The sequence below is a fragment of the Pollachius pollachius genome (assembly GCF_949987615.1).
Source record: "Pollachius pollachius genome assembly, chromosome: 3".
NCBI lineage: Eukaryota > Metazoa > Chordata > Actinopteri > Gadiformes > Gadidae > Pollachius > Pollachius pollachius.
In genome coordinates this window covers 15334322-15346734 of record NC_136936.1, presented here as the reverse complement: position 1 = coordinate 15346734, position 12413 = coordinate 15334322, and the positions used below count along the sequence as shown (strand labels likewise).

Below are 12413 nucleotides of genomic sequence, written 5' to 3'. Positions count from 1 at the left end.
AAACATATTTCAGGTAAAATGAAAAATTCAAAAGGAAAACAGATAGCCTACAGAAATAAAACAGAAACTGTAGGCTAATGGTGAATAATACAATTATGTATCAATGGGGCCTCCAGGTAAAAGTATGTTTCATAAGTAGGCTACTGAGTTATAATAATGGTACAAAACTAAATTCGTTCCGAGCACCGGCTCCTCGATGTCGGGACAGAAGGGACGGTGGCATCAAAATAAATGATAAGGGGGGCGGGGCGTACGCAACATGTACAGCCATTCAATGAAAAGCAGCGAAAGACACAGGACTTCGCTCATGACCGAATCATATTAAAATGTTCCCGATTTTGCCACCAGGTTGGATAATCCAACACAAGCAATTTCACATGCTTAATCTACTATCTCATGGAATTGTCGACCTAGATGGATGATACAGTTAAAGCAGTAGGCCTACTGCGTTTGACTGAGAACCAGAAGGTTGCTAAATTGTTGGTAGATCGGAATATTCCTCTTGCTTTTTCCGATAGGCCTACTTGGGAAGTTATGCTATTTGTAGGTTACTTTTGTGAACAATTAGATGTATAAACAGTGATGCTGTAAAGACATAACTTGTATGAACAATTACAGTATTTTCAAAACACACACACACACACACACACACACACACACACATAAATCATCATAAAGACTGTCCTTTCTTTTATTTGACAATATGCTTCAGAATAAAGCCTTCCACTACAATCCTGTGTCTTCAGATCAGAGAGGTTGTGCATCCTAAGCCTCCAATCACCATACCAAAGTCAAATAAATGTAAGGTAAATGTCCTTTAAGTTTTCAAATTGTTACTGCTTTCCAATGTTCTAGTCTTGGGATTTTCGGTCATCAGGCATACAAAAAGTATATTCATATTAGTAAATAATAATTAATAGCTATCACTGCAGTAACAGGGACCTTGTAGTAAACACAATGGCATTTCAAAGTTAACCCAAAAACTATTTTCTGGTTATGGATAGTCATTTGATCCTTTTCTGGTTATGGAAGGACATTTGAGATTGAAGGCTTTAAACCAAAGTCGTTATCCTTTGTCCTTGGGATCTGGTTGTAAAAAGGAAAATGCCTTGAGGGAACACTGATCGAAAACAGTGACCTCTAATGATAGAGAAATACTCCTTCCATCCAATTAAACTGAAAGCCCCTCACAGAACATACTATGTTACTCACGACGTAGTAAATATTACAAAAAAATATTTTCTGACAGCGATGCAAGTTCCTACTGGAATCCAGACAAATAACAGGAACAATTTATACACACCATGCACATCTCTCTGGGCATTAGGGAAGAGATTGATATGTTTTATTGTTAGGTTTGATATGTTTAAGTTTAGCTTACAGAAGGTTCAGTTAAAGTATGTGGTTGTATTAGGTTGTTTAAGGGGAATCACCCAAGTGATGCATGGGTTTTTGGGGGAAAATAAGTTGAATTTAGTTGCAGCACCCAGTTGGTTGTTTGCCACAGCACCCCCCTGTGGTGGATCCTGGAACATCACTCCTGTGATGGATCAGCTCAAACGGATTCACAACGCCCGCCTGTAGGAATAGTTCTAAATTAACATCATCCACTCACATTTTCAGAAACTCTTCCCATTTTCCATTGTTAATTGAAACACAACATTTAGCTGAAACCGTTGATTTATAGATAACCCCCATGCACAAGGTGCATGGGGAACTTGGATATATCATTGACATGATTTATGGCCATGCAGATTTGTGGCTCAGCATTCCTTATATCAGAGGAAATGCGTATCTCATTATATCAGCATGTCAAAGTAGGTTCATCTGCTCTCTTTGAACAAGGCCTTATGATTTTATGATTATTATTATCATCAGCAGCCTTTGTATCATCCGTTTGCATATATTCTGTACATATATCGATAACGGTTTGAGTGTGAGCAATCTCAACGTCCCCATTAGCACATAACCAGCTTGTTGGATGAAATGTAACAGAATACCAGCAGAGCTCTCTTTGGCCTGTCACACAATCAGGGTGGATCATACAATCGTTACCCCGTGTGCTCAAAAACAAAAAGCATCTCTAGATCCACATGTCTTTATTTTGGGTCAAACTGTACTACTTACTTTAGGGCTAGCACCACAGGTTTGAGACGGCCCTCCGGGCGGCAGCATGGTGAACTTATCAGAGAGCCTGGAACGGGTCAGGATCTCAGCCACATCCCCGTCCACCTCCACTACCTCGTTCACCTGAAATACACAACAAATATACTCCCATCGGTTAAGTCCCCAAATCATCATATCAACAATATTTTTTTCCATTTATAGTTTGCTTTATGTCCTTTTATTTTTTCAATTGACCCCACGACGCTTGACCAGCAGTCCAACTGACCTTGAAGGTGTACTGAGAGTCCAAGGTAAAGCTCTCCTCCATCCCAGTGATGCCGCCCTTGTACACCACGTCACGGGGTTTACCAGCGCCTCGGGGAACTTTGAACAGGCGGTAAGTGGCTGAGAGGAATTTGAAGTCGCCTTTGTTCCGAAAGGGGAAGAAAGAAAATATATTGAACGTGCTAAATTGCCACGACATTGATACCCAAGCAGGAGGACTATAACGGTACATGAATAGAAAAACAAACCCAGAATGTCCTGCATCTCTTTGTTGAACACGTTGATGGCGGCCCCGCTGACTAAGCGCGGGGGGCTGAAGCCCACCTCCTCCGCCAGCTGCATTAGATCCTCCCACCAGAGGGCTCCACTGAGGCACTCGCCTGTCAAGATGAACAAGTTCTCAGTGTTTCCCAGAACCCACCGACCCACCGATCGTTTCATGTAGAAGATTGTCTACCATTTTTAAAAACAAGCCATAAATACCCCAGAGAACATTGCTGTTTCTTATTTCCTCTGTTAGTCTTCCACTGCTGTAGACGTCGCTGAAGTAGAGCTCACCACCTTCCTGATTACAAAGTGTCAAAAAAACAACAACTAAAAAACCTTTCAGGCCGCAGAGAGGAAAAAAGAACAGCCAGCAACATGATATTCATTTGGAAAGGCTGGTTTTGTCAACAGTAGACATTAGTAATGTGAGTGTAAGGTTGCACACTGTTGGTTTAGATCAAAAATGTTCTGGTGGAAGTTAGGTAACCCTTTGCCATTGAAGGCCAGATAGCTACACTGGGATTTTCTGTAGCACACTAGTTTGTTTAATTGTGGGTGATACCGTTTGGTTTATAATGCATCATTAAGGGGGACATATTATACCACCTGGTGTGAGTGCAATTAGCAGTTACAAGCCGTTTTGAAAATCAGAGTCTTCTAACATTACTAGTGGGCGTGTCCACCTAGATGGGTGCTGGATGGGCTAATCACACTCACACCTGGTGGTATAATATGTCACCTTTAACATTTGAGAAAATGGGTTAGTTAACGGTTGACTTAATATTTAAAACTCATGTCTGATTGTGTCAGGTACACATTTCCAAAGTTCTGATATTTTTACAAATACGCTAAGAGTTTTAAAACTAGATTTTCTAAATGCACAGATCTTTTCACTATCCCATGTTGTAAGATAGTCGCAGAAAGAGAATGTTTAAAGGGGTAGTGAAATACCACAGTATACCTTGAGAACACGGTAAGCTTCCTGCAAAACTGGCTTCTTGTCTGGACACAGATTCACCGCACCGTTGGAACTAGTGAAAAATAAAAAAAACAAATGATGGCACTTCAATTAAATTCATGTGAATATGTACCAAGTATATAAATAAATATGTTTCAATGAAGAAAGATATGAAATAAAAGAGGAAAGTTATTAGCCAAGCTTACATGCAGATATCATATGCGTGTCCCTCAATCCCAGCTTCATTCAAGGCCTCGAGGTATCCCTGGACAAACCGGATGTTCGGTGCTTTATAGCCAAACGCTTGTGTGTGGTAGTCAGTGTAGGTTCTGGCAACCTCCAGCTAGCCAAACAAGAGCAAGAACAAAACCATACAGATATTAGGGTCACGTGTTTGAGAAGCATCCCTCTTTGACCTAAAATTAAAAAAAGGTCATATTGATTACATATATCACTCATATATTTGGTCAAATTGGTTGTGTCATTATTGTGACTCGTGTTGTGGATCAACACAACACTTTGACTAAATGAGAGAGGTCGAGAGAGCCGAATTTGAGCGATAAAGACTTAATGATCACTAGTGAACAAGTAACCTCAAAACATGAGTTGGTCTGCAAAGAACTCTCGTTTTGGATCAGGCTTCAGGTTATATTGACCAAACACAACCCCCTATGCATTGGGCCAATAAATGTGTCCCATTGCCACCTGTGTCCCCGTCCACAGATCCACATTAACTGAACATAAACTTATCCTCCTTCTCCGGATCCTCAGTAGATTACAAAGTAAGGAGTTGACATCTTAAATTTTACAATTATATCAGATGTAAAGTATGTATGTACAGACATAATAAACCTAAATACCATAATAAATGTGCTCATGAGATGGGATGTCTACAATCCCTGACTTGAGGTAGTTTATGTAACAAACACAATCTTGAGTAAAGTAGCCATGGTTAATGGGGGATCCTTTCTTCTTTGTGGCCGTCAAAAAGCCCTCTCCGTTTTGGATGGGGTGAGCCAGATACAGAGAGGTTTACAGCTTTGAGGTGTCAAAGTCAGTAAAGTAACCGGGGTTCATCTCGGGCGGCAGAAGGTGTAAATGAGTAACAAATTTGGAGGCAATTCAGAATGTAGTCCTTCGTTGACTCTGCTTTTCCACACTTATTTCATTCATGTAGCAAACAAAACTAATTATGTTGCTCCTTAAGGTAACATTGTGTATCTAAGTGAATTGAGATTAGGCAAAGTGAAAGGTGTTGAATACTTTAGCAAACAGCATAGTGCTTTTTTAATTTTCTTGAAAAAATATTTTGTTTTGTAAAACGTATGTCATGGTACTAACTAGTAACTAGTTGGTCTTTGCTCTGGTTTCAAGCATGTTGTAATAAGATTAGATTAGATTAAACGTTATTGTCATTGTGCAGAGTACAAGTTCAGAGGCAACGAAATGCAGTAAGCGTTTGACCAGAAGGGCAAAATGCAGTAAGGTGCAGAGTATGTACATGGAATAATATAGATAGTATATATATATAGTATAATATAGATAGTGCAGTATGAACAGTATTAACTCACCAGCTTCTCGGTCATGTCAATACCGGTGACATTGCCCTTCTCTCCCACCAGCTTACTCAGCATGTAGCAGTCCCTCCCACTCCCACTGCCCAGGTCAAGTACCTGGCAGGCCTCCATGCACTCTGGCACCACCAGGCCACAGCCATAGTACCTGTTGGAATAATAGTTGGAATGGGATGTACTGAATCAGCTTCATATTTGTCAAGACTCATCTCTTAGTGTGAGTGTCGTACAATTGACTCTACACCCATTACACGTGGATAGTGTGGTTTAACCTTGTTAAGTGTAAATGCCACTGAAAGAATAATGAAAAATTCGATATCAATAGAAAGATATTTGAATGTTGCCACAGTTGGTTAACAACTGTAACAAAACCAACAGAAAAGTTAGCGCTGTGTATGATTAAAAGACGGCATAAACCAAAAAGAGGAAGCAGGACCCAATACCAAAGGGTAATAAACCATGACAAGGTGCAAAACAAAAGGAGTGGAGTGGGAGTTCCCCAGCCGTTGTGAGAGCTCTTGGTGTTGAAGGAATTGGAGCAAGCTTATGAAACAATGCATCAATGTTGGCAAGCTGTTAGCCGGTGAAGGCTTAGTTGTGGTTGAACCTTGACTACATCCTTGCAGACCATCCTTGCATCCGCCGCAAGGGCCTGACGTGCGCCTCCCAAAAATGTTAACCGTGCGTCGAAGCGACACAGCAGCAAGGGCTGTGATTGATCCGCTAACTAAAACCCAACGCAGAACCAAGACAGGTTCACGACTGTGTTGAACCGACTGCGTGGTCATTGCATTGTGTCAACGTGGAACCATATTATGGCTTAATCACAGTTCAAGTCTCAAAGGGCTCTACCTTATATGACACCCCTTAACCCTAGCCCCCCCAAAGGGCGAAATAATAACTCCTTTATTTACCAAGGAGGAATAGTTAAATAGTGTTATAGTGTTTGGGCTAAGGGGTTATTATTATAGTAAGGATACTTACTTGGCAATGACTTCAGGGTGCACCATATTAAGAGCCTGGCGGATGTGGGCAGGGACAGGCCTGGAGGAGGCCACACAGGCATCGGTCTTCAAATCCGTGGTTTTCTTCAAAACCTTACCATAGAACTCCTAAGATTGGACAAAAGGTTGCCATTGTAACTGGGCATGAGCAAAAACATGAAAAAGCACATACCATAAGAAACAGAGGTGTAGAATATTACATTCACTGACCGCAGTTGGATTTTTTTTCCATAAAGTCCCCACAGCAGGTTTTAAAATATTAACACAATACAGTTGTATAACTAATAAGAATTAAGAAGAGAGCACATACTTTGACCTTCAGGTGTGTGGCGGTTTCCTTGAAGCATTTCTCAATTGAACTGGTAAAGAGAAAATTATTTGTCATAATTAACTTTTTAAGGTGGGATCGGCTTAGCTCAGGAGGTAGAGTAGTTGTCTTGTAACCGAAAGGTTGCTAGTTGAATCCCTAGCTCCTCTAGATGAGTGTTGATGTGTCCCTGAGCAAGACACTTAACCTAACTGCTCCTGACGAGCTGGCTGTCGCCTTGCATGGTTGACTCTGCCGTCGGTGTGTTAATGTGTGTATTAACTGATGTAAGTCGCTTTTGGGTAAATGCCCTAGTTGTAATTGTAACTTTGTAAGGGCAGGGTGCTAATTGGCATGAATAATCCCCTGGATATTCAAACAGAACTGGTGAAAATATAAATAAGATATACAATACAAATATATTGATATTTCTCTGTTGTTTCTATATTCTGGCCCTTCAGACAGTTTGTTTGTATGAATATATTTCAAATGGTTCAAATGTGTTTCAAAATATATTGACTATTTATTTAAGAAAAAAAGCATGTCTTACTTAACTACACCATTTTTGACTATACCTATATATTTGTATTATTGTAAGTATGTAAGTATTATAAACAATATTATACATTATAAAACCTGCCATTGGTTGTGGAATAGTAGTGTTGTGGAAATAATATTGACAATAAATAAGTAATTAAGTTAATTAGAGATGAATGAACAACGTTTGGCTATATTCTACATTTTTAAATAGTATTACATTTTTATTAATGTTTTATAGGCATTCGCCCCGCCTGTTCCACAGGGGCGGGCCTGCATCACTATATTTTCCATTATACACTTTTTCTGTTCCTAGCTTCGACGTACCACTTTTATTGTCTAACATTGGAGACCCCCACTACCAAACTTAGATATTTTATATATTTATATAAATTCTAAATAGTTTGGTGTTTAAGTTTTTTAGTAGGTCTAATCTTATAATAAATGTAGCTATTGTATGCAGATAGCCCAAAAATAAAGTTAACGAACTTTATTGGGCACTTATTCATAATTAATTATTGTTTTTCTTACCCCCCTGTTGCAGCCATCTTGCACAGAAGCAATGCAAAAAGTTTCGTTGATCGAATGCAGTAGCCTTGTTTTCTGTTAGTTACAGTGATGGTCAAAAAAACTACAATACCCTGAACATATATAATGTCACATGCATCCACTGCACACCTATCAAGGCAAAATCAGATCAACCCAAAAAGACATGTCAAAGTTACCCGACAAACTTTCCTGAAAAGTGTGGCGGTTTCCTTGAAGCATTTCTCAATTGAACTGGTAAAGAGAAAATTATTTGTCATAATTAACTTTTTAAGGTGGGATCGGCTTAGCTCAGGAGGTAGAGCAGTTGTCTTGTAACCGAAAGGTTGCTAGTTGAATCCCTAGCTCCTCTAGATGAGTGTTGATGTGTCCCTGAGCAAGACACTTAACCTAACTGCTCCTGACGAGCTGGCTGTCGCCTTGCATGGTTGACTCTGCCGTCGGTGTGTTAATGTGTGTATTAACTGATGTAAGTCGCTTTTGAGTAAATGCCCTAGTTGTAATTGTAACTTTGTAAGGGCAGGGTGCTAATTGGCATGAATAATCCCCTGGATATTCAAACAGAACTGGTGAAAATATAAATAAGATATACAATACAAATATATTGATATTTCTCTGTTGTTTCTATATTCTGGCCCTTCAGACAGTTTGTTTGTATGAATATATTTCAAATGGTTCAAATGTGTTTCAAAATATATTGACTATTTATTTAAGAAAAAAAGCATGTCTTACTTAACTACACCATTTTTGACTATACCTATATATTTGTATTATTGTAAGTATGTAAGTATTATAAACAATATTATACATTATAAAACCTGCCATTGGTTGTGGAATAGTAGTGTTGTGGAAATAATATTGACAATAAATAAGTAATTAAGTTAATTAGAGATGAATGAACAACGTTTGGCTATATTCTACATTTTTAAATAGTATTACATTTTTATTAATGTTTTATAGGCATTCGCCCCGCCTGTTCCACAGGGGCGGGCCTGCATCACTATATTTTCCATTATACACTTTTTCTGTTCCTAGCTTCGACGTACCACTTTTATTGTCTAACATTGGAGACCCCCACTACCAAACTTAGATATTTTATATATTTATATAAATTCTAAATAGTTTGGTGTTTAAGTTTTTTAGTAGGTCTAATCTTATAATAAATGTAGCTATTGTATGCAGATAGCCCAAAAATAAAGTTAACGAACTTTATTGGGCACTTATTCATAATTAATTATTGTTTTTCTTACCCCCCTGTTGCAGCCATCTTGCACAGAAGCAATGCAAAAAGTTTCGTCGATCGAATGCAGTAGCCTTGTTTTCTGTTAGTTACAGTGATGGTCAAAAAAACTACAATACCCTGAACATATATAATGTCACATGCATCCACTGCACACCTATCAAGGCAAAATCAGATCAACCCAAAAAGACATGTCAAAGTTACCCGACAAACTTTCCTGAAAAGATTATCACGTCCCTTTTCTATTCACCCTTAGCTCTGAAATTCGACTAACACGGCTCTGACCCATGTTAGCCGTTCTTGTTAAGATCCGCCCACACTGCCTAGAATCACGCCGTGATGTAAATTTGAAAGGCTGCTGGCAAAACTCACAATACCCTTTTTTCCATATGCTTAAACAAATATGAATAGTATTTGATATACACCAAGTTTACAGATCAAGCAGCGACAGTGACATCTTGGGGCAAATTATGCCTACTACGATGTTATCTTACGATGTTATGTAGATCTGCCGCTCTTTAATAAGGACGCTCTTTTATAATGATAGTTTTAACTAATTTATGCATCCTTTTTTTGTTGAATAAAGAATGTCAGAGGTCTAATTTTCGGACTTTGATTGGTTTGGTGCCAATGGGGATGAGTGTGCATTTATGTGTGAAATAAGATGGTAGATTGTTGCTTCTAATCTGAATAATTACTTACTTGCAGAATTAAAAATTGATATTCATATTCTGCGTCACGAACCCCGGAAGTACCAATATGCTAATAAACCACTCACTTCACTACAGTGACGAATCATCACGTTGTAAACAAGGAAATGGATAGCTGCATGAACCCTGAACCCATATAGGTACATTGTTTCCTGCTGTAGGTCCTTCAATGGAGAGGTTAATAACAACGATATCTGCCATCAAGTCTCTTGGGTGGGTCAACATACGATACTCTGTTTGAACTAGGTTTTGTCTGGCTATAGTTTCGTTAACTATTCAGCTGTTTAGAACTCTATTAGTGATTACGCTAACGCGTAAACCCAGTTATTTAAAAGCTATTCACTTGTATTCTCCAGTTACCCAGATACCGCATGCGTAAGATACTGCTGTTGTGATGAGCTCCCCTGTCCTCTGCTCTCCTGGTTGGTGGCAGAGCTGTTGGTGATCCACCCAGAGTTACAAGGTAAACAACAACTGAGGTTTTTGTGTTCATAGAGTCAAGGCAGGTGCTGGTTGCACAATATTGCAATAAAAGCTGCAAACGTTTACATTTCAGATAATAAAAGGTGCATCCTGCTGGTAGGAGAACTGAGAGAATTATTGGAAACCATGCACTGTCCCATCACTATGCTGTCATCAGACACGCTAAGTCCTGCTCTTCTCAACAAGATCACTGGTGAGAAAAGATCTGAGGTTCTTGCACCGTTATTGCTTTGGTGCTTTGATTCACCCTACCCTCTAAAGGAAGCTTGTATATTTTCTGTTTCAGCGTTCCTTGTATCTGAACTAGAAGCAGCTCGTATACTTAAGTACAAGGCAGCACACCCTGATGACCAAACCAGTGCAGGTAAAACTGAATTAGAGCAGAGGGTCGAGGAGCCCACCCATCAAAACACAGAGCTCTGTCAGTCCCTGGAAGACTGCAAGGTGGACATGGGCATGAGAAGGGAAGAGATGTCCGCAGAATTCGCATTGCTGCTCCAAGCACTTGACATGGAAGCCTCCTCTCAGTATGCAGATGTGTTGCAGGAGGTGAGACTGATGCTTAATGGGCTTCAGTTAATTTAGGATTGTTTTTTTTAAAGCATACTGACACTCACTACAACTTACTGTTTGTTCAAGGTGGAGACGAGGATTGCTCAGTTATCATTAAAAGATATGAGTGATCCACTTCTTAATTCCAGTCTCAACTCAGAGCAATGGGTATGTTGGCATAGATTAAATTCTTCAAACTCATCATACAAGTCATTCAATTCCTAGCAATAAAACAATCCTTTGCTTTTCCACATTCAGAGGCAGGTTGAAAAGATAAACCAAGTCTTGCTGCAAGAGTATGCATGTCGACGACAAATGATTGTCAAACGCTTTGAGGTCACGCTGCAGTCTTTTGCATGGGGAGATAAAGGAAAGGTAAGCATACTTAAATGGCTGGCATAGATGACTGTGCTGTCCTAATTATTCAAATGAATCCTTTGGCTTCTGATATTTTAACATCATAAAATATGATATTACACTTGTTTTAATATCAAGCATTTAGCGTATTCTGTGTATTGTTATTTGTCTACAGGGGTATGATCAAATACTCTCCTCAGTGCCCCCTCTATCTTCCCTTGCACCATCATCTCAAGTGTCCATGCCTCTTCTGCTTTCTGCGAGACTGGATCAGTCTTGCATCCTGCCAGTTAAGGCTGGACCAAGTACAGCCATCTACAAGGTAAGGCGCAATGCAACATACAACTGTTTCCATGGTTTAGAGTGATAATGTTTTTTAAGAAGAAGAAGAAAAAAAGCTACAGCTGGATCCTCAGTATACCTTTTTACTCGGGTGGGTGGATCGAAGGATAACACTTTATTAATCCCCAAAGGGAAATGTAGGTGTTACAGCAGTATAATCAGACCGAACAGTGCAGATAAGATCCAGATAATACCTTGCTCTTGCCTCTTCAAGGATAAAATGTTTCAACATTGCAGTATATTATGTCATGATTTTTAAATCTATATTTTGATACATAAAAAAAGGTAGGATTTCATTTATTGTAGACTCCTACAACCAAGGGCGTAGGAATGAGTTTAACATTGGGGGGGACACATATCGGAAACCTGACAGATCCGGTATAATTTTTAGGTGGGACAAATGCGCCTGTCTCCGATATTGGAGGGGACACGTCCCCTCCATCCCCCCCGGTTCCTACGCCCTTGCCTACAACCATTGGCTTTTTGTCTTCAGGTACTGATGGGCAGTGTCCCCGACAGAGGTGGTCGACCTGGGGAGATCGAGCCCCCCATGCCCCGCTGGGAGGGGAGACGAGAGAAGGGGAGGGGAGGGGGGGGAAGAGGAGGAGGGGGGCATCCTCAACGAAGCAAATTCTCAGGAAAAAAGAAAGGGAAAAGAGAGTAAAGGAACTATTTTTTGGCAATTGCAACGGAAATTAAAAAGATTCTATGTATTCTTTTGAATCTATTTTTTCTAAGGGCATTTTATGATTTTGTATTTTGTATGATTTTCTCTAAAATGAAAGATTTGTACTTCAGATTTAAAGAGCCAAAAAATAGATTTAAATATATGAAGTTAAATATGCAATATTAATACTTTTGCGACCAGACTTTTTTTCTAATATATTTTGTAGACATTACAAAATGAATAAAGGTTTGCCAATGTATGATGCAGAATTTTTGTACGATTTATTGTAAAATTTCCCTTCTTAAATAGTGTCAACTAGAGATTATTTATAACCGTGTTGTATATGATTCCACTCCATTACTAATGAGGAATAATACAAATATCCTTTTACTTAAAAAACAAAACAAAAAAAACTGGAAAATCATTAGGGATAAATGGCTGGTTAACAATTGGAATCGGATGGATAATGTATTATGAC

At 39.2% G+C, this 12413-nt stretch overlaps 2 protein-coding genes across 3 annotated transcripts; one reads left to right on the top strand and one right to left on the bottom strand.

Annotated features, from left to right (window-relative positions):
• Nucleotides 1-727: 727 nt before the first annotated feature.
• LOC307072733 (arsenite methyltransferase-like) lies at nucleotides 728-9076 on the bottom strand. 2 transcript variants are annotated; one of them, XM_079732168.1, is made up of 12 exons: nucleotides 8835-9076; nucleotides 7570-7818; nucleotides 6505-6553; nucleotides 6175-6302; nucleotides 5188-5338; nucleotides 3823-3959; nucleotides 3620-3689; nucleotides 2875-2956; nucleotides 2640-2771; nucleotides 2393-2532; nucleotides 2128-2250; nucleotides 728-1578 (listed from the first exon to the last, which is right to left on the bottom strand). In XM_079732168.1, the coding sequence occupies exons 2-12, from the start codon at nucleotides 7584-7586 to the stop codon at nucleotides 1474-1476; spliced, it is 1134 nt and encodes a 377-aa protein (XP_079588294.1). In that variant the 5' UTR covers nucleotides 7587-7818; nucleotides 8835-9076; the 3' UTR covers nucleotides 728-1473. The 2 variants fall into 2 exon arrangements, with proteins under 2 accessions (XP_079588294.1, XP_079588293.1); XM_079732167.1 differs by lacking the exons at nucleotides 7570-7818; nucleotides 8835-9076 and having other exon boundaries at nucleotides 6505-7494.
• Nucleotides 9077-9624: 548 nt separating this feature from the next.
• Nucleotides 9625-11932, top strand: LOC307073753 (protein FAM98A; the record flags this gene model as incomplete). The annotated part of the gene is made up of 8 exons (XM_079733713.1): nucleotides 9625-9747; nucleotides 9891-9997; nucleotides 10091-10210; nucleotides 10304-10566; nucleotides 10657-10737; nucleotides 10828-10944; nucleotides 11102-11248; nucleotides 11762-11932. The coding sequence occupies exons 1-8, from the start codon at nucleotides 9704-9706 to the stop codon at nucleotides 11930-11932; spliced, it is 1050 nt and encodes a 349-aa protein (XP_079589839.1). The 5' UTR covers nucleotides 9625-9703.
• Between the last annotated feature and the right edge of the window lie 481 nt (nucleotides 11933-12413).